At 38.4% G+C, this 22,595-nt stretch overlaps 1 protein-coding gene across 1 annotated transcript in view; it reads left to right on the top strand.

Annotated features, from left to right (window-relative positions):
- The first annotated feature begins 3,215 nt into the window (after positions 1 to 3,215).
- The window catches only part of RAB2A (RAB2A, member RAS oncogene family), an 81,594-nt gene continuing 62,214 nt past the window's right edge, over positions 3,216 to 22,595 (top strand). Inside the window, exon 1 of the mRNA XM_016162554.2 lies at positions 3,216 to 3,489. Within this exon, the coding sequence (XP_016018040.1) occupies positions 3,444 to 3,489 (46 nt within the window). The 5' untranslated portion in view covers positions 3,216 to 3,443. The remainder of the gene's footprint in view (positions 3,490 to 22,595) is intronic.

The raw sequence follows: 22,595 nt of genomic DNA, 5'->3' as shown, positions 1-22,595 counted from the left end.
TGAAACTAGCTCTTTCTTCCTCCAAAATTGGTACTGAGCTTATTAGTATTTGCTGGAAAATTCGTTCCATCATGGTGTTTAGAATATGGCTGAAAGAGGGCATTTCACAGTGCTTCTTAACTATTTCTAGATCAAGGACTCATGCAAGAATCTCTCCATAAAATTACATATATGCAAATACATACATTTTGCACCCATTTCTGGAGGATCAGAGTCCCTGGAGTTCATTCAAGAACTGGGTTAGGAACCAAAGTAAAAACCTATGGATTACATATTCCAAGCCACCATTCTCCCATCCTATCCTACCCTACTTCTCTTCCCACAGTCTCAGCAATCAAAACCAGAGAAAATGTAAACACATGAAAAGTTGGCTTGGAGCATTAAATGTAAAATTCCAATATAACACTGCTTTAAAATGTCATGGAGAACTTGAACAAGGGGACCTTAGAGAATGTACTCCCACAATCTTTAAATTTCAGTTATGACCTTCAGACCATATATGATGTAAGACTGAGAGATGAGGTAATTGGAATTCATCCCCAAGGGGGTGAAATAGCTGAAAATCAAACTAAATGGAAAATCCCAGGAAGTATCCTGCCACTTAAGGGAAGAGAGGTTTATTTCTGTCATTTCGACTAAGGACTTTTTCTTTAAAAAAATGTTTTTGAATTTTATGAGCTAAATAAAATGCTTAAAATAAAATTTGTGTGGTTTTTATTTATATACTGTATGCTTTTGAAGATTTAAAACAGCATATAGGCTTAGAGAAAACATAACAAAATATTATGAAGTACACGTAGGAAAAAATAAAGGTAAAGATATAAAATAGAGACAGGACTGGAGCCGATTTTAGAGCCAATTTATATTGAGATTAGAACTTTCTTCCCTCCATATAACTTTTAAAAAATACACTGTTTTTTTTCATAACTTAGAAAATATCTTCACATACATTATCTCATTTGATCCTAAATTCACTTTGTGAGGCGGTTATTATGTACATTTTCCAGATAAGGAAACCAAGGCATGAGAGTGCACTGCTCTGCAGCAACTGATCATTACAATTCCTGTTTACAAATAAATAATGCATCTTAGTCCTGTGCAAGAATAATATACATTTGACTTCTGTGGCCCTGACATTTTCATGAGAGGATTACTACCTACTTTACAGGTGGCTTTAGATCGGGAGGTTGGATAGACATAAAATTAAAGGACTTCAGACTTGGAACTGCTGTCTTAGGTAACAATTTCTTCATTTTATGGCTGAGTGCATTGACACTCTATGAGGCTAAATGATTTGCCACAATCATCCCATCAGTTAGTGATAAGGCCAAGATAAAAAGCCAGGTTTCCTAAGTTCTTTTCTTCACGTTAACTCTATATCCATTTCTATGACTTTTTACTTACCCAATTCTGACCTTTCCCTTCACGGTCCCTAATGTCCACTGGATAAAGTTCTATATGCATATTGACATGCTACAAGACCCTGCATGACCTGGCACCAGTGACTTCTCCAGCTACTCACCTCCTCTAACAGTATGGGAATGTTTCTGATGCTTAAGGATGCCAGGCTTTTGAGTGAACATCATGATAGAGTAGTTCCTTTGGGTCTATGAGTAAAGGCTACATCTGAGAGTAGCAAGGAATTGAGTTTCTATTCGAAAGAGGGGACATTCTAGATGTCTACCTCAAGGAAAGACTTGAGGGAAGGCACCCAGATGAGAGAGACAAAATAGCCTCTGGAACCTAGAGTTCTTGGACAGGGATCTCTCCTCCCCCAAACTAAAGATGAGTGAACCAGATTATGCAATTCCAGGTAACTTTTCAGGTCAAATTCTTGTATGCTAGCTATCCTTGAATGTTTAGTAAAATTCCCTCCAAGATCTCCAGAAAAAAGCTTGAGTTCACACTTGGATCCATGTAGTGACCAACCACAGCCAGCCCAGCATGAAGATGTCAATAGAATTAGGTACTAAAAGATACCAAACGAGACAAAATATTAGGCAACAGGAACCAAGGCCACCAAATTCTAGTCACTTCTCCCTTTATGCAACTTTAAATTCCCTGAACAGACCCATGAATTCTGCATAATGTTTCTTGTGCCTAAACGTCCATTCCCTTCCCTAAACTCTTGTCCTTTTAACAAATTCTTACTCATCATTCATATGCCTGGTTTGGACATCTTCTCTAGATAACCTATGCTGACACTGTACTCTATTCCCTCTTCCAAAATCTGTGCTCCTTCAGAATAGGGTCTGCCTTTATTTGCAATGCTTAGCAGTGCAGGAAAACAAAGTATGTACTCAGTGTTTGCTGAATGAACAAAAAGTTTTGTTCCTTTAAACACATTTTCAATAGGTAATTCACAAATACTACAAAAATTTCAAACCTTACGTGAATAATTCAATGAAACAGATCTTTTCTCCAATTCCACTCATCCGCTTGGAGCCAGTTGTGTCTGCTTTGATTTTTACACATTTGGGTATTTAAGTGTATTCCTTCAATTTTTACACAATGCTATAAAACATATATTTACATAACAATAAAATGTAACGTGTTGTTTATTATAATTGTTAAATATCCTATGTAAATAATATATAATAAATATGTATTTATACAGAGTCCTGTGACTTGTTTTCGTTTAACATGTCATTTTTTTTTTAAGAGCCGCATAGTACTCCACCACAGGGGCATACCAGAATCTACTTCACATTTCCTTATTTACGGTTTCAAGTACACCAATATATCCAATTCCACTGTCAAGGCTTGGTCCGTAAACACAGAAATATTGCACTCTGACCCACCTCCGGTATTTTCAAACATCTTTTCACGAACCTAGGGCGGGGCCCTGCGTCGAACGCGACCTTCCCACCACGTGCCCCACGCCCCTTCCGCAGGGCGGAAGAACGCGACACCTGCGCACGTCGCGGCGACGGAACCGAACCCTCCCCGCCCCAACCCCAGCGTCTCCCGGCCGCCCGGGTCGCCCGCTCAAACGTGCCGGAACGACCGGCGCCCAGCCTCGCCCGGCTCGGGGCGGACGGGGCGGACCGGGCGCAGCCGGCTCGGCGCCGGACGGGGCGGAGCTCTGGCTGGGTGGGGCTCCGGCCGGCAGGCGCGGCCGGCGTGCGGCTCCGCCCCTTTACTCCCGCGGCGCCGGCAGCCGCAGCACTTCCGGGTCGGCGCGGAGGCGGGGCGGAGGCGCCGCGGCGGCTGTTATTGTTCGACTGGGCTCGGCCGGGCGCTGTCTCCCTGGGCTCCGGCAGTGTCAGTTTGTCCAGCTTGCTCTCAGCCCCTCATTCCCGGCGGCTGACGGCGGCGGCTGCGGCGGGCGGGGCCTGGCGTTTCGAGGGCGAGCGGCGCCGGGGTGAGGGGCGCGGAGGAGGAGGAGGAGCAGCAGTAGCCGGAGGAGGAGCCGTGTGCCCTGGCACCGAGCGGCCGCGGCCATGGCGTACGCCTATCTCTTCAAGTACATCATCATCGGCGACACAGGTGAGGGTCCCGGGCTCGGCCAGGCGGGTGTCGGTGGCCTGCGGGCCTGGGCCGAGGGGCAAACGGTGTCGGGCCGCGGCGCGGGCGCCGACGCCGCCCGGCGCCTCCCTCCCAGCCGCGCCGCTCCATTTCCGCAGTGCTGGAGCTGGTGACGTGGGCACTGCGAATGGCCGCGGCCTGGCCGGGCCCGACCCGCAGCCCCTGCCCCGAGCAGCCTGCAGCTGGAGGCCGCGGCGGCCGTTTGCGACGCCCGGTGTGGGAAGTGTATGACAGCAGGGGCCTCCCAGCCCAGTGCCGTCAGGGCCAGGCTCAGACGATTGCATTCCTTCGCCAGGGCTCCATCACCTAGGGCCTCTTTGCCACCTCCGTGGATGAAAAAGGGAGGCAGAGGAGAGCAGAAGGTGATGGGAGGAGGATTGGGGGTTTTCTGAACAGTCCCACCTTCCCTGACCTACATGCATCTCCCAGGGCCTGCGCAAAGCGCTCCCTGGTGTGGGACAGCCGGCTGAGAAGAGAATGAAACCTTAAAATTTTTGTTTTTTTCTAACACCTTCAACTCCCAAGTCAGAATAAATCGCATCCCATTACTTGACGGCTGGGAAATCCCTTTCGAGGTCATTAAAGCATGAAAGAGTTCTCTTGACTTTTGCCACGTGTAAACTGGGGTTGACTGATAGTAAGGCAAGGCCCGTCAGTGCTCTGGGTGTGAGGTTGCTTGTGTGTCAGGGACACTGTGATGATTATTTTGATATATCCAGGGTCACCACTGCCGATTTTCCAGTTGATGTCTCTTTGAAGCAGAAGGAAATTCAATTTTTCTTACTTAAAATAACATTCGAGTATATTTTACAGATAAGTAAACAAACTCGTAAAATATCTTTTAATACCTGTGATTTGGGTATTATTTTGACTCTAATAATAAAACAGGCTTTTTCAGGTGTTATATAACTATTAATATACCAGAGCCTGATTACAGTGATGACTCTTGCACAACTTTGGACCCTTTGCACAATTTTGGAATGTAAACTGCAGCTTGTGGTTGCACTAGTGATGTAGCAGATTCAATAAGTAACACAGGAAGCATGTTGATTGCTGCTTAAAAGAAAAACTTTATGCTATAAATACAGTTTTTCAGCAAATTATGTTGGTTTTGTTTGTTTTGGTGTGTGTATGGAAACTAGGTGGTTTTCTACAAAAAAAAAAAATCCTGGGAAAAGCAGTATTTTGCAAATGTTTAGTAGCAAATTTACATACTTTTAAAGGGAAAAAGAAGTGGGGTCCTAAAGCCTACTGACAAATTTTGATTTAGGTTGTAAAACCAAGACTGGAGAGGGACTTCCTGTTAATTAATGAGTGGGTTTCAGAAGTAGAGACAGGAATGATGATTGATATTTAGCAGTAGTAAAGATACAAATTAGTCTTTGCAAGTTGCCTTCTTTTTAAGAGGCTTGCTTATTGAGCATCTACTATGGATAAGGTATTGAATTGGCAAAAGTGGGGCTACAAGTATTAACAAATTGGTGCTCTTCTCTTGGAATTTGCTCTCATTCAAAAATAATCCCTAGGTAGTTCAAAAGGAGCACACTTTTTCTTGCCATAGTTGTTAGCAGCTAGTTCAGGCTCTGAATACCTGACACTGGACTCCATAGGCAGTACTTTCTCCCCACTCGAATTCAGCCTGTAGAGTTTACTGTCAGATTAATCTTCCTGCAACATGGCTGTTAGGAGGCTACTTTAGCCCTTGTTTATTTTTTTAATCTTCCTCCCACTATTCACCATTTTTTACCTTGCTACTGTCAGTGAGACCCAGTAGCTGACTTCTGTGCTTTTTTTTTTTTGGTCCCTGCTGCTCTCTCTGGTGTGCGCACTTCTTTGTGAAAATTCTTCTCTTCACAATCTAACCTGGGTCTTCCATAATGCTTTCAGAGTCAACATATATTAAGCTCTTTTAGAGTGTCAGCTTCTCCTGGTATGCTGACCGAAAGTGATTACTCCTTGTCTGGATGTGCCTCACTTTCTATCATTTTTCTGATATGAATCCCAGACTGTTTTATAGATACTTGTGTAGGCATCTGTATATGATTATATAATTCTTGAGGGTAGGAAAAGTGTTTTGTATGGCTTCGTATTTCAGGAATAGCCGAGGAGAAAGTAGGCCCTATGCATTAAATTAATGAAAGAATAGCCAAATGAACTACTATGTTCCTATTTATATATATTAATAGCTTGACAGCAGAATTTTTTAGCCCAGTTCTGCCACTTTCTTACTGTTGACATTGTCCAAAATCCTTTACCATGTTTCCTTAATTTAAAGTATACCCATAGTTGTAAGAAACACTGTGCCCCTCCCCACAAAAGATAATATTAATAATCAATAGTGTGAGATCGTCTTGGTTTTTTTAAAAAGTCATAATGTAAAAAATGTCCATCTTAGAATGAAGGAATTCACTACTTTTCATGTTTCTCATTTTCTCTAGACTATAAAACAGTAATTTTTTAGCCTTCCCTACTCTTAATAGTGAGATAAAATGAGGACAAATGTGAATACTGTGCTCATTTTCCTTTTCGGAATTCCCTTTCATAGAAGATATTTTTTAAACTTTTACATGATCACAATGATACTCTTGAAATACTTGTTTTCTTACTGTATAACCCAAATGCATTTAAAATATAGCTTTAAATTTTTTTATTGGTAGCATTTTCCTGAAAAATCATCTAGGAAAATGTCTTTTAAATATAAAGTAGAAGTTGATTTTTAACAAGCCTGGCGTAATATCCTAAGCAGATAATTATCAAGTATAGAGAGAGGAAAAAATCGTAATCATTGGCATCTGCCTGCCATTTTAACCTCATCACTAACCTTCCCTTGCCTGCCACCCAGCTGGGAACACAAAAGCACAATCCCGGTGTGTTCTATCCAAAATGCCCCTGCTTGCTGTATGCACCTCTTACCACCATCCTCCCTCCCCCAGCCAAAAAAGAAAAAAGAAAGTTTAGATTGCAACTTTTACACCTGACCAACTCCTAGTCATTCTTTTAAAATGATAATCCCACTCTTCACTGCAGTATACTGATCCCTTCTGCTCTTCCTTCATTCCCTGCCTCTTTTCCCCTCCTGACTCCCACTTTTATTTTTTTTAACTAAACTCTTTTGAGGACAAGTGCTATATAAGAAAATAAACAAGACCAGACTCATTATACATTATTATGTCATCCAAATGTATTTTTTAAATTTAGATATAATTTACATATAACACTTTATTAGTTTCGGGTGAGCAGCATAATGATTTGGTATATATGTATGTTGTGAAGTGATCAATACAGTAAGTTTAGTTGATATCCATCACCACACAGTTACAAATGTTTTCTCCTGTGATAACTTTTAAGACCTACTCTCTTAGTAACTTTTAGCTATCATTAGCTATAGTTACCATGCTGTACAGTACATGCCCAGGACTTACTTTTCTTATAATTGGAATTTTGTACCTTTTGACTGCCTTTACTACATGCATTCTGAATAATCTTTCTGTTGCTATTGTTTGTCTGGAAAGCTTTGGACTTTGTCTTAAATGTAAGGGTAGGTAGGCCTTTCAGTGCCAAAAATTTCAACTAGAAAGTGGATGGGCCCTTAGGGGAGTTGTTGCAAGATTTTACCCAGAAGGTAATATTTGAGCTGAAGTTGGAATGGTGAGTAGGGATTTGCCAGGTGGGGAAGGGGAGTTGTCTAGTAGGTAGTTGGAACTGCATGTTTGCAGTTCAGTCTGTCAGTCTCTTATACATGGCGGTTTTAAAGAGAGTGAGCTAGTGGGAGATACTAGGAAGTTAAATGTAGAGCAATTTTATTGATGACTTTGAATGTGATAGAGAAAGAATAAGTTTAGAGTTGTTTGCAAGATTAAGTTGGCGTGTGTGTGTGTGTGTGTGTGTGTGTGTGTGTGTGTGTGTGTGTTTTAAGACAGGGGGACGAGGTTGAAAATTTGAAAATGAGAGAGGGCAGGAGCAAAAGCCTAGAGGACTTGGCGGAGGCATGGCATTAGAGTCTCTAGTGCTTCAGAGCTGTAACAGAAGGAAGCCTTCTTCCTGTGGGAGATTCAAAGTTAAATTTCTTTAGATTCTTGTGAATCACCTAGGGTATTTTTAAAAAAATAGATTCAGTGTCCCAAACCCCCAGAGATTTTGATGCGAACAAGTTCGTTAGACTATCTTCAGAAAATTAACAGTGTGGATATAAACTGGCAACAACATGGATGGACCTACAAGGTATTATGCTAAGTGAAATAAGTCGGAGAAAGACAAATACCATATGATTTCACTTGGATTATATATGTGGAATCTGAAAAACAATAAATAAACAACGGAAACAAACTCATAGATACAGAGAACAGATTGAAGGTTGCCAGATTGAAGGGGCAGGGTCGGAGGGATAGGTCAAAATAGGAAGGGATTGAGATGTACAGATTGCCAACTATAAAAACAGTCATGGGGAGAAGGAATATAATTAATATTGTAATAACTGTGTATGGTGTCACATGGGTACTAGACTTAACTGGGGTGATCATTTCGTGAGTTATACGAATGTCTGATTACTGTTGTACATCTGAAATTAATATAATATTGTATGTCAACTGTAATTGAAAAAAAATTTTAAAAAGAAAACTTGGAAATTCAGAGGTAGAAAAATTTCCATTAATTTCTTTAGTTATGAAATATCAGTATGTATGATATGTATACATAGTTTAATAGTTTCGAAGAATAGTAATAAGTCAGACACCCATGCTAAAGGTGTACAGGTCGTTATTACACACCTCTCCCTGTCTCCCAGGCTTCCACTGGCCTGAATTCTGTGTTTTCCTTCCCTTGCTTTTTCTTCATAGTTGTGTCACTTAGCATCCCTAATCTATATTGTTTAGTTTTGCCTGTTTTTAGATGTGTGTAGTAGTAGTATTAAATGAGAGAGCTAAAACATGTCAAACATACCTTTTAATGTCATCTAAGATTGAGACAATATGTTTCTGTTATACTTAAGTTTTCCTTTACACATATTACTAGCAGTCTTCCAGGCTTTTTGACCAGCCCTTTTCTCTTTCTCTCCTAACCAGTTTATTTGCTACTTGCTTCCTCTAATATGCATGTAGCTCCTGAGACATCATATTGCACCTTAATGCTGTGCCCTGTTCTCATTTCTTCCCTTTCTTAGTTAACCTACCTCCTCATCTCAAATAATGCCCCTCCCTTCTTCCTCAGTGCTCTTGTCCTTTTTGTCCCCACTCTATTCCTGCTCCTGCTCCAACATAAAATTAATTTTCTCCTTTATCATCTCCACTGCTCCCCCTCCCCCATTTTATCCCACCAGCTCTCCTCTTGCAGTAGCCAGTAATTTTGCTGTTTTATTTGAGCAGATCCTAATTTTGCCAGCTCAGCAGTTTTTCCCTCTCATTCTGGCCCAGCTGTGCTTGCTCCATTTTGTTATTCTCTGCTCATCCTCAGTCTGTGAGGTTCTGTCCTTTGCTGCAAAAGATGCAGCCACGTCCTGACCTCTCTTGTCCTCCTGACCTTTCATTTTCTACATGAAATTTTTCCTACTTGATTTCATCAGCCTTTGCAGGTTTTTAAATACTCTATATTCTAGGTGTTATTATTCATTCATAAGTAAAGGATGCCTGGCAAAAAGATGCTGCTAGATCCCCCCTGCTATTGTACAGATGTAGTCATCGCCTTAAATTCTTGCATTGTTTGACAACTTAAACGACTTAGGTCTCATCGTTGGAGATGCTGTTTTAGTAGATCTGCAGTGAGCCCTGGACATCTGTATTTTTTTTTAGAGCATCGTTTGTAGTGGTAGAACTGTGACATTCCTCTCTACTGGTTAGTCATGGCCTTTTTCACCTGCCTGTGTTTCTAAAATTGATTCTTTTCTATTGCCAGATTTTCTGCTTTTGGGGATTTTATTTAAACCATCCCTAAGATATATATAGGCTGAATTTATATAGAATTTTCTGTCACATGAGCTTTTGGCACTGTGTCAATGTAGTACATTCTCATGAGGAATTCTCCACACTTTTTATAGTACATACACAGTATCAAAAACTTCTTATGTTTGATATATGAAGTTACCATTTTATAAATGAATGATTGGGGCAAATTATTTACTTATTTCTTCCTTCCTCTTACCCCCACCTCTTACAAGTTTTTACTTTTCGTAGCTACGAGGTAGCACTTTAAGTTTCTCACAGTTCTTGCTCCAAAATATTCCCATTTCCAGGTGTAGCTGACAGTTAACTGTGTCTCTGGTCAAACCTGAGAGAGAAAGGAAGGAAATAAATATTGATGGATGCAGGCTGCAGTGAAGTTCTTGAAGGCCAGACAGTGTCTGGCACAGAGTTACTGCTTCAAAAAAAGAAACCATGACTGTGCGCTAAGATAGCCTCTGCTGGGTAGCTTCATGCATTAACCAATGTATTTAGTTTCAGAAAAGATTAAGGGCACTTTCCCTTAAAAATTTTTTTACAGTTTATTTTAACAAAATGAGGGAAAGTGGGTGTATTAGTTCTGTGTTGCTACCATAACAAACTACCATACTTAATTCAAACAACACAAATTTATTTAATCTTACAGTTCTAAAGTTCTATGTAAGTTTATGTAAATGTCAAAAATCTGAGGTGTGTCTCACCTGGCTAACATTAAAATTTCAGCCCGGCCTGGTTCCCTTTGGGAGGCAGGATCCTTGCTCATTCAGGATGACGCTAGAATGTGGTTCCTTGCAGCCGTAGGGCCGAGATCTCCATTTTGTTGTTGGCTGTCACCTGAGGCCTCTTTCCAGCTTTTAAAGTCCACCTACATACCCATATTCCTTGGCCCATGGCCCCCTTCCTCTATCTTCAAAGCCAACAAGGGATCAAGTCCTTCTAATGTCATATCTTTTTGACTCTTCTTGGGTCATCCCCTCTCTTTGACTGAAGCTGGGAAAGGTTTTCTGCTTTTAAAGACTCGTGTGATTAGATTGGGTTTACTTGGATAATCCAGAAAAATCTCCCGTTCTCAAGGTCTGTAATCTTAATCACATCTGCAAAGTCTCCTTCGCCTCATAGGGTAACATAGTCACAGTTTAGGGATTAGAGCATGTATGTCTTTGTGTGGTGGTGGCGGGGCATTGTTCTGACTACCACAGGTGCTGAGTAACAGTACTAAACAGTAGAAACAGTTAAATTGAAGTCAGAAGCAACTTGACAATGACCTTGTGTACACCTCTCTAAAGTGGGCACTGTATTTAGCACTAAGCGGTGCAAACAAAAACATGCTCATTTATCCTAATCATAGTACCCATTGCTTTATAAAGAAATATGTGCATGCATGTACTTAATTATAATTGATAATGGGTTTTAATGTAGTGAGGAATGTAAATATACAACTGCTATATTTCTGTTTTTATATATTTATTAATTTTTTAAAATATAGAAAATGAATTATTTTTGTTATTTATATATTTATACTACATATAGAGACTTTTCTAATGGTAGAACTCATTGAAACTGAACAGTAATATCTATGAAGAAGGCTGCATTTTACAGGTGAGAAAAGCGAGACTAATTGTCACATCACACATTTAGTAGCTGACCATGCTGGAATTTGAGCCCTTTGTTGAGTGAATGTGGGAATATGCAGTCCCTCATTTCCCTTCACTAAAATAACCACCTTCACTCATGCATGTTAGTTATCCTCTGTAAAACAAGGATAAAGTCCTTTTTCTGCTTCTTACCAACTGTGTGAGCTTGAGCAACCTCTTTTAATCTCCAGGTGTCTGTGTCCCCACCTGTAAAATGGAACGAATACAGGAGGGAATATGTGTAACGCTGTCTTGAATAGGAAATGGTTAATACTTCATCTTCACTTTTTATCTTACTTCTTTGACTGTTTCTATACTTTCCCCATATGCATTTGAAAAACTAATGCGAACTCGACCAGTGCTATATAGTGTTTAGTGCTGTTCACAGCAAAAATAATATCTGTTGCCCTCCATATGTCCTAACATGTTGATTCCCCCGCCCCCCCCCCCACTTAGCTTGCTCATTTGTGGCTAGCTGATGCTCTCAGTCCATTATCCTTGATTCTTAATTGTTTCCTAGCTTATGTTGGTATTTTCTTGTACTTAACCATATTCGTTTGCATCTAGATGTTTTACAGAAAGTTTCTTTATCAACATTGTTTTAACAAGATTCAAAACTGTTTATCAAGATTCATTTTATTCCAGGTATCTGTATATGTATATTTTTTTTGCAGCTTTGCTTAAGTCTGTATGACCATCCATGTTCACTGATAATTTAGAGAAACTCTAGGAAGGACTCATTTGATTACAAGGAACAGAAACCTAATCCAACTAGCTTAAGAAAAAAATGTTTTGATAAGAATTTAAAGAGGGCTCTTAGGGATCCAAGAAAAACTGTAAACAAGTCCCGGAGAACTGGCCACTCAGAAATCTTTGTTATCCTCTCATGGCTTCTTTTTCACCCCTTGAAATAATCAGGAATGTGAATTTGGGGTTTTAAACATTTTTTTTCTTTTTTATTTAAACAGTCTTTTTATTAATTGATTTCTGACTTTATCTCACTTAGGGAAGTGAAATTGTGTATGGATTCTTCAGTGCTTGATACTGATTTTGTTGCCAGGTACTTGGTCAGTGTTCATACATGTTCCATGTGTGCTGGAAAAGTGTATTCTTGTGGACGTGGTAGGTTCATGGTTCTGTGCATGTTCATTAGGTTAGACTTGCTATTTGTGTGGATCACGTCTTCAATATTCTTAATAGTCTTGAGTTACGGGGAAAGATGTTAACATCTCCTGCTATGATAATGGAGTTTTTGTGTATGTAAGTGGTTATGTCAGATTAAATTTTTTTCCCCAGTAAATGTGAAGATGTAAGATGTATATGGCCTGAGGTCTTTAACATCTTGCTGAAGAGTTAGTTGTTTCTTCGTCATTCAGTTACCTTCCACTTTTTTTCTTTTTTAAAATAATAGGTTTTATTTTTAGAATAGTTTTAGACTTACAGAAAAACTAAGGAGATACTAGAAAGTTTCCATGTACCCCATAACCAGTTTCTTCTGTTATTAACATTTTACATTAGTATGAGTTACCCTCCACTTTTTACATTTGTGCCTTTGGTGGTGGGGTTTTTGGTACTCAGCTTTTTGATATTAATTTTGAGTATCTCGGTTCATATTTGCCTAGTACATACTTTTCCATCCTCTCACTTTTCCTGGAATCAGGTTTTTGTTTTTTTGTTTTATTTCGTTTAGGAAACAAACATTACAGATACAGTCAAAGCCCCTTATATACCCTGATACCTCTCCCTTCCCTTTGTTTCTGGAGGTAACCTTCCTGGATTTGGTGTTTATTATTCCTATGAAAGTTTTTAAATGATTACTACATATGTATGTATGTATTTGTAAACAATGCACAATATTATATGTTTTTTCAAGTTTGTTTTAATGGAATTGTGCTTGCTCTGAAACACTTTAATTCAATGTTGTTTTTAGGGATTTATCTGTATTATATTTATATTCTTTTTGACTATACTACAAATTTCCCATTCTTTTCATTAAGGAAATTTTAGGGTGAGTTGTTGGTCATACTGTAAAAGATAATAATAATTGGACTGTTCTTGTGCCTACCTCCTTGAAAACGTGTGCAAGAATTCTGGAGGTATTCCTTGAAGTGGACTAGTGGGTGGAAGTGTACACATCTTCGGTGTTTCCAGCTAATCTAAATCACTCTCCAGAATAGTTTTCAGTTAACTCTCATTCTTGTTCTTTCAACCCTACCATGTCACCTTTTTTTTAAGGCCTGTGTTTTTATATCGCCCACTGCTTTTTTTTTTTTAGAAATTCAATCTGAGAAGCTATCTTTTACTCTGTGAATTTAATCACTAATGAATTTGAATTTATTTCTACTATCAAGTACCGCCCTGTTCAGTTACATGATAAGATATCAGGGCATAGATCACAGGCATGCCCATTTGCCATGGCTTTGTGTGGAAGGAGGTACATGTCCCACACAGGAAACAGTATGGTGGTCATGTTTCCCAAGCATGTATGGTATCACCTGTTCCTAGAAGGATAACGTAGAGTCTAATGGAAAGAGGGTCTCTTCCACTAACTCCTACTTGTGCAAATAAAGTTAATTTAAATTCCTGAGTTTTCTGTTTATAAAATATGTGTAGTACCTGCCTACTTCACCCTGTAGGGTTGTTCACCAATACCATAGGTTTTTGTTTCATTTTTCTCTAACTTTGTAGCTGTCTTTGGAACTCAAGTGTCTGTAATTTGTTTCTCTTCATTTATTTACAGTTGAGAGTGCTGTATTCGTGCATGCTCTGCTGCCCCAGCATTATTAAAATTGACAATGACTCTCCCTATAGCATTGGTCCACCTTTAACCATAATTACTGTGCTTCTAGGAGGCACCTAATATTCTAAGTTCTCGCTGGTTATTTCAGCTTAAGACAGCACTCTTGTAAATTTTCCAAGAGCTTCGTATTTATAATTAGAATATCTCGATTAGTGTGGTGGCTCCTCTTAGTGAAGTTCAAACCTCTTTAACTTCAGTTTTCTCCTCTAGAAGAAGGCGGTAGTAATGCCTGGCTTATCTGCCTCATGAGATTTTTGTGAGTTTGAAGTAAATAATGTCTGCAGGTGCCTTGTAAGTTGCAAAGTGCTTTATTAATAGTAATTTATTAGAGATAAATTTTCTAATCTGTTGAGCATCTTAAAATTAAGTTGGTGGGTGAGGTCTCACCTACAGAAAAAGCTATTCACTGTGCCGGCTTAACTGTAATTACTTGATTTCAAAGAAGCATGATCACATGTTAATCTGCAAAATGACAGTTCTTTGATCCTGAAATTCTCTCTGGATTCCATAAGTCTTTTCCTATCTCAGATATCCTCATGGCCCACTTGAGATTGAGAAGAATATCAAGCTGGAGTTGCTCTTTTCCGTTAGCCTTTAGGAAAGATGGTGAGGCCAATACGTAGTTGTCTTCTGACTTGAGTTGTTTTACACATTGGGGTCTATGCTCAGGAGGCCAGTAAGGGTGGTATGAAGGCTGTAATCAACCAAGATAATTTAGGGACAGTTAAAATAACTTCAACATTTTAACCCAAGAAACGAGAAGACTTAAAGGAGAATGTAAGCATGACTTTCAGATACTTAAGTGACTGTCCTATAAAAGAGGGCTTCAGTAGCCTTTTGTGGCTTTTAGTTGACAGAAGCGGGACGATGAATAGAGGAGAGGTTAGATTTGGACTCCCTGGGAAATGGAAAAAGCTTGCGAAGTGGTGAGTTGGTTTGTGACTGGAGCTGTTGAAGCAGAGGTGTTTGATTGACACATATTAAGGCTTGGATGATGGAATTTGGGCAGAGAGTAGAGAATTGGATTGGACTTTTTTTTCTTTTCAAAGAAATTTAAGATAATACGTCATCAGTTCCTCTGCTAGAGTTAGAAAAATGAAGACTCTCCCACCCTAAAGGGGAGATCAGTTTGCTACCATAATTACAAGATATTGTAATAGAGAAATATACAAAGTACTAGAGGAGCATTGAGAGGATTCATTGTAACTGGAGTGGATGGCTCATAACATTCAGGTTTTTGGCAAACATTTATTGAGCACCTACTGTGTGCTGAGTCCTGTGCTTGGGCTTTCGTGTATGTTCTCAGTAATTCTAGGTAGCTATTGACCGCATTTTCCAAATGGTAAATCAGATGATCAGGTGTGTCATGATCAGATATGGTTTCATTTGTTTGAAAAATTCCCTACATAGTAGCCCTGTAGAATCAGTTTGTGCTTTTTGTCCCTTTTTTTTTTTTTTCTTTAAATTTGTTATGTGTGGAGAACAGAGAATTGAGCTGAGCCCCTAGGTCTTTTGTTTTGCCAGGATTGGACAACCTTATACCAGGAATGTTACGTAGAGTATGGAAATTTAGGATTTTTGTTGATTTTGTGGGCGTTAAGACTTAAATGAATCTTGGGACCCTACGGTGAAGAGCGTTGTGTGGCATAAAGAGTTGGGTTTTTATCCTCTAGATAGCTTCAGAGAAGCAGTTTTATCTCCCATCCCTAAAAGGGATAAATTTCTACCCTTAACACCGATTTCTGACAGTAATTAATGAGCCCTTCCCATCGTTTAACATTTTTTTCTTTCTTGGCCCTTTTTCCCCATCCTTTCTGATTTACAGTTTCTTTTCTTAGAGAATTTACCTGAGAATTGGAAAAATCATGTTGGATTTGAGTGCAAATATGTGTTTTCGGCTTTAGTGAAGAATAATAAGCCTTACTAAAAAGTTCTACTGGTTTGTATTCTTTGGTGGCTTTTAGGAATTATAAAGGAAATTATAATCTTCTATTTCACAACACATTATTTTACTTGTAGGTTTCTTTGTAATTTTCTTAGACCAACCAACATTTAATGTAACTATTTTTGGTCACACTAGAAGTTTTGCTAGTTATTTAAATGCCATGTCACTATTGAGGTCATTGGATGAGGCCAGTAAAAGTATTACTTATATAGTGTTTGATGCTAAAAGAGGTTCTTTGAAAACTCGTGGGTTTTTTTTTTTTAAATTTTTATAATAGTGCTTTTGAGCCAGACTGATGACATATGTTGAGAAGCAAGATCTGAAATGCTCCCCGTGTGTGTGTGTGTTTTAATGGTGAAAGTGATAAATACTCATGGTAAAAAAATGAAGATTACTTCACAACTTTACATGAGTAAACAATGGCTTGTGTATCCTTCCAGTACTTTTCTATTCATCTCTAAGTCTGTGTGTGTGTGTGTGTGTGTGTGTGTGTGTCTGTCCCAGTGTCAATGAGACTATACACTTAGTACTATTGTACACCTTAATTTTTTTCACTTAAAGGTAAATCTTAGATGTCTTAACATATTGCATATAAATCTGTCTCATTCTTTTTAAACACCTGCATAGCTGAAGCATAATTAATTTACTCATTTCCTGATGCTGTTAATTCTGGTTTGTGTAGCAAACAGCAGAAACCTATTGTGGTTATAACTTAAGAAAAAGATTTCATTGAGAAGATTGAGTGCTCCGCAGAATTGATAGGAGTACAATATAATCAAGATTGAAAATGGCAAAACCAAGGAAGGCAAGGCACAGCCAAATGCCTGCTGTCATACAACCCGCTGAAGAAGATGCTGGGTACATGCCGTTGCTCTCTCATCTCCGCTGTGGACAACCGTGGATTATCTCTTGATGGTCCCCGATGTTGGAGCACTCCTTCAGAGTCCATTTACTGGACAAGAGCATCTGATTGGCTCTATGTCACATGTCTGTGCCTTGCTGCCAGGGAGCTGAAAGAAGGTTGCTCTGATGCTAGGTTATCAAAAACAACAAATGTCCTCCTATACCTGTTGATGAATATTGTTATACACAGTGCTGTGGTAAACATTCTTATGCATTGTGTAAGTAAAATATATGAGCCAGATAGGGTTTCCATTTTGCATTATGATAGATACTACCAAATAACCTTCCATTAAAAATATGGATATCGAAAGAATATTTAATTTTGAGCTTGGTATATATTTTATGTACTTAAATTCAACAGGCTACTCTCAACATTGTGTTGACTGATGCCTGGTCTATGTTTGGAAAGTTAGCAGTTTAATTTAGTTACTGTCATCACGTATTTCTTGAGTTCTTATTAGTTTAATCTGGTATCTGCATGAAATAGTTCTTTATGCTTACAGACTTTAACTTTGATACCTATTCGTACCATACATACTACTTTGAGATCATGTATGGTAAATTTATTGTACAATAATTATACATTTACATCTAAACACCTTCCTTCCATAGCATCTTGAAAAAGTATCCTCTTCAAGCTACTTCATTTAAATGTATTTCTGAGATAGGCAGTTCTTATTTGGAATTTTTGCTTATGAAACGATTTCGAAATGGTCAAAGTAAAGTATATTAATATAACTGATATGTTAACTGGAACATTATTGTTTGGGATAAAGTCAGTGTCAAAGAAATAGTACTCATTGTTTAAACCTTCTTTCATTAAATTTCTGCCCTATTGGAGTCATTTAGCTTATAAATATTCCCTCCTTCCTCTTAGTATTGCTTCTAATACCCGGAAAGTGAGATAATGTTCTTTTTAGTTAGTAGAGGTATTGGTTGCAAATAGTAATATGTATCTGAGAAGAACAAACTCAGGAGGTCAGGTGGCGTAGTTGGAAAATATGATTTAAAATTTAAAAAAACACAGATTTGAGTTTCAGTGCTGCCCCTTATGTTGTTAACTTGAGGCAGATCACTAAAACTTCAGTTTCTTCATCTTTAAATTGAGGTTATCATTTCTGCTTTACTGTTTATTATTTATTACTATTTATTATCATAGATTTACTACTATGGTTGAAAAAAGATTGTATATGTGGAAGGAGCATATTTTTACCTTCAAATTCTCAAACACCATGCAGGTATTTTACATAAGATGAGAATATATTAGTATAAACTTGATTATAAGATTCCATAGATGCAATAAAAAAATACTTATTCATACGAAGTGAGTCAGTTCTTTGGATATTTGGCAGGTAGCATGTAGTCCAGCATAGTCTAAGCTAAGCAATTGCCAAAGATAATAAGTGGAAACAAGCATAATCATATTTTCAACTTAATCTGTACTGTGGTGAAACATATCTGCAGTATTTTCAGTTATTTATCTGTTATCCCAAGCATGTAGTGGCTTCAGATTAAGTTGTAGCTGGAAAACTGAAGAGGATTGGACATTGAAAACAGTGTTATATCTAGGACAGCGGTTGTCAAATTTTAATGTGCATCAGACTCACCTGGAGAGCTTGGTAAAACACAGATTGCAGGGCTCCACCCTAAAGTTTCGGATTCAGTGAGTCTGGGGTAGGGCTGATAATTTGCATTCTTATAAGTTTCCAGATGATGATGCCAGTGTTTTAGGGAAACCATGTAATTTATCATCCAAACTGATCCATAATTTATCAGGACAACAGGAGTAACTGAGCCTGCCCCTAGCAAAGCAAAATGTAGGATAATCCTAATTTTGCCTATGTAATAGAATTGTCACCTGATAGATGACTCACGATACCTAGGTTTTATTTATTATGTTAAATTGCCAATAGATGATCAGATTTTCTCCTTGATTTCTATTCTTGTAAATGTTAATTAAAAAGGAATAGAAGTATCCTAGATTCAACTGATATATTTTGCCATAAATACTAACAAAAATATTGTAGATGAGTTCTTTCATTGGATGTGTGGTTGGATTAGATATTAGAGTAATTTCCATGGTTTTTTTTTTTTTTACAAGCCACAGTAACAGGTACATATTAATTACATTGTAGCCTAGCCTAACCTTGTGTGTTATGTTACATACAGTCTAAAGTTTGCTATTTTGTTCTGTTTTATTTATTTTTTAATGCTAGTTGTGATCCACTAAATTGATTTCATGACCTAGCTGTTTAAAATCCTACTGCACAGAGGACCTCTGTGTTTTCTTCATTCTGATTCTCAGATGCTCTATCAACTTTTCGCCATTACGACACGCTAGTCGGAGAAAGCGTCAGGAGTTGAGAGAGGAAGGGCAGGGATGTGTTTTTACCACATTCAGCTCTTACTTGACATTACCTTTAGTAGTCTATTTTTTTATTCCCTATGAAAATTAGCAAATGCTTCATTTTATTTTCTAATTTTTAAAAATTTTAGTTGCGTTGAGTTTTGTATTTGTGAAAAAATGGCACTAAAAAAAAAAACCAGGTCTTTCCGAAGAAAATCTAAACTCATCTTATATTCAATTCAGAAACCCTCAACTTTACCAAATTAAATTTGGTTTATCTTAATGAAGGATGTATTTAGTCATTTAGTATCAGTCAGCTTCCAGCTAGGAGACAAACCACACAGGGATTTGAACAGGGAAAGTCTAGTGTAAAGAATCATTAACTATAACATGAGATTAGAGCAATGGGAAATGGGCTAAGAGGTAAAGAGAACTCTAAAGAATACACACAATGACAGCAGGTGGAGGGCACAGCAGCTACCCTAACAAACCTGGCTTTAGACCTCATTGAAGGGGGGCACAGCTGAGACCTGCTGGATGGCAGAGAATTTCACTGATGGTCTGGAAATAGTAAATGAAAAATTCCAGACATGAACCAATAAACAATTCATAAATTTTGAGTTGTGTGCCATTTTGAGTAGCCTGGTGAAATCTCGCAGTCCTTCTCCATCCTGCCCAGACATGAATCATCTCTGTGTTCAGCGTCTCCACACTATGTATGTTCCCCACCCAGTTGTCTGTTAGTAGCTGTCTCAGTTATCGACTGTGTGCAGTATCTCCGCGCTTCTATTCAAGTCACCCTTATTTTACTTAATAATGGCCCCTAAGTGCAAGAGTAGCGATACTGGCAATTTGGATATGCCAAAGAGAAGCCATAAAATGCTTCCTTTAAATTAAAAGGTATAAGTTCTCGGCCTGATGAGGAAAGAAAAAGATCCAGGGGAAGAATGAATCTTCCATCAGTGACTGTGGAGGAGGGAAAAGAAAGTCATGCTGCTTTTGCTCTCGCACCTGAAACTGCAGAAGTAATGCACACCGTTTATGAGTGCTTAGTTAAAATGGAAAAGGCATCGAATCTGTGGGTGGAACACATCAATAGAAAACATGTTTGATTGATGGGCAATGTGCTACGCCAGAAAGCGTTAAGCATATATGACTTCAGCAAGGAACCATGTTCACATAATCTTTATTACAGTTACATTGTTACAATTTTTCTGTTTTTTTATTAGTTATTGCTAATATCCTACTGTGCCTAATTTATAAATTGAACTTTATCATACATATGTATATATAGAAAAAAACAGTGTACATGTAGAATTCGGTACTGTCTACAATTTTAGGCATCCACTGGGGGTCTTGAACAAAACTCCTCAGATAAGAGGGTACTACTGTGCAAAAAGATGAGTCTTACTGCTCCTAAGTGAGAAAGGCAGAGGTGTAAACTAATAATAAAAGTATAATGTAGTAAGTGCTTGATAAAGTGTGTGTAGAATACTCCGCCCTTGGCATGGAATAAGGTGTCAGCTTTAATTGTTCCTTCGGGAACAAAGAAGCAGCACAGATAGCTTCTCTCTCTTATTCTGTACGTGCTAACTCTTGTATTTCCTCACAATAGCCTCATTAGTAAGGTAGATGGTATGATTACCATTATACAAATGAGCAAACAAGGCCAGATAACATGACACAACTTTTTCTACCAGTGTCACACACAGGATCCAAATCCAGTCCAGTAGATTTGTTATCTCTAAATTGGTGGTGTACTATGACATGCAGAAGGCTACAGTAGTAAAAGTTTGCCAGTGTAAAACACAGGACTAGGTAGGTACTACTATGCAGGATTTAAAAAGTGAATTCGATATGTCCCTATCCTTAAGAGCTTTATAATCTAGTAGTGCTGATAAAATGTGGTAAGGGCTCTCTCTGACTGAGGTATTAGAAAATGCTTGGTATTTCATAGGATCTAGAGGGTCTTCTTTGGAAAACTTAAGGTAAGACCGCATTTGAGCCGAGTCTTGAAAAATGAGCAGAGTTTAGACAAGTAGAAATGGTAAATAATCAAAATTTAAAAATAGGAAAAAAAATAGGGTCATTTATTGCGTATCTGCTAAGTACTATTATACCTTGTACCTTCCTCAGTATAAACCATCTAGTTTAACGATAGTATAGACCTTGTATCAGACAGTTATTGGAAATAAGGCTGAAAAGATAAATTTTACTTGTTAGACCTATGTAGGTACTAGGTTGTGAAAGGTTAGAGTTTGAACTTAATTCTGTAGACAGAAAAGATTGAAGTTTTTAAAGGAAACAGTATAGTTATAAAATTAGAAACTATATATACATACATAGCATGCATATATATATATATATATATATATATGGTAATGTAATGGCAGAGACACACTACTAATATGTAGGACAGATTAGAAAGCTGGGGTATAGTTAGATGTGTTACAGTGGTCCAGGTAAGAGGTAAAAAGGCCTTATCTGAGACAATGGCAGTGAAAGTAAAGAAGGTAGTGAAAGTAAAGAAGGTAGTGAGAACTGGATTTAACAGGGTTTAGGGAAGGATGTTGTAGGGAGTCAAAAAATTAAATGACAAAGGTAATTTACAGACACTTTTCCATTTCAGAAGAGTACGTACTTCAAATACAGGCTCTTAATTTTTTATCATAAAAGTAATGAATACATATGATAATGTTAAAACACTGCAATGGCAGAAGATTGGATATGGGGGGGGGTAAAAGTTGACATTATATAAAGAGAAACAGGTCAGGGGAGATGCAGAGTTTACAATTTTGGTAAGGTCCATTCCCCAAAGGGGTGCGCTATACATAGTGAATTTCTTCCAAAGAGTATATTATGGAAAGAAAAGGAAAGAAGAGAAACCTGCCAAACACCCTCAGCCAGGTGGTCATGGTTAACAGCAGCAGTAATCTGTCATGTTAATAATATTCTTGTTATGATGTGATGAAAATTGTACTCTGGTCTTCCTCCCAAACAGCCACAACTCCAGCCAGTCATGGTGGGGTGGGGTTGGGGGGAGCAGACAAATCTCAATTAAGGGACATTCTACAATATACCTGACCAGTATTCCTCAAAATTGTCAAGATCTTCAGAAACAGGGCAAGAGTGGGAAACTCACAGCTGAGAGGAGCCTAAGGACACACGATAACCAGATGTAATGTGGGATCCTGGATAGAAAAAGGACATTAGGTAAAAACTTAGGGGGAAAAAAGTCAGAACTTTGGGGAAAGTAAAAGCAAAGAGGTTTCATAAAGAAGGCAGGGTAAGGAATAAGCTACCCAAGTTAAGGTTTGTCCACTCATCATCATGTTCATGGGTGCTCAGCAAATGGTGGCTAAATAAATGCTGTGGTTGGAGCTCTTCCTAAGCTTGTTTTTGAAATGGATTTTACCCTTCAGTGAAGCTCGGCTTCTTTATCTGTTCTGAGCTCAGGTTCAGATTTGGTTTCCTAGAGTCCATGACACACCTAGGGTGAGTTGAGATT

Source organism: Rousettus aegyptiacus, unplaced genomic scaffold (assembly GCF_014176215.1).
Source record: "Rousettus aegyptiacus isolate mRouAeg1 unplaced genomic scaffold, mRouAeg1.p scaffold_m13_p_15, whole genome shotgun sequence".
NCBI classification, from domain to species: domain Eukaryota; kingdom Metazoa; phylum Chordata; class Mammalia; order Chiroptera; family Pteropodidae; genus Rousettus; species Rousettus aegyptiacus.
Note: the sequence above shows the minus strand (reverse complement) of the source record. Positions and strands in the feature narration are given on the sequence as shown.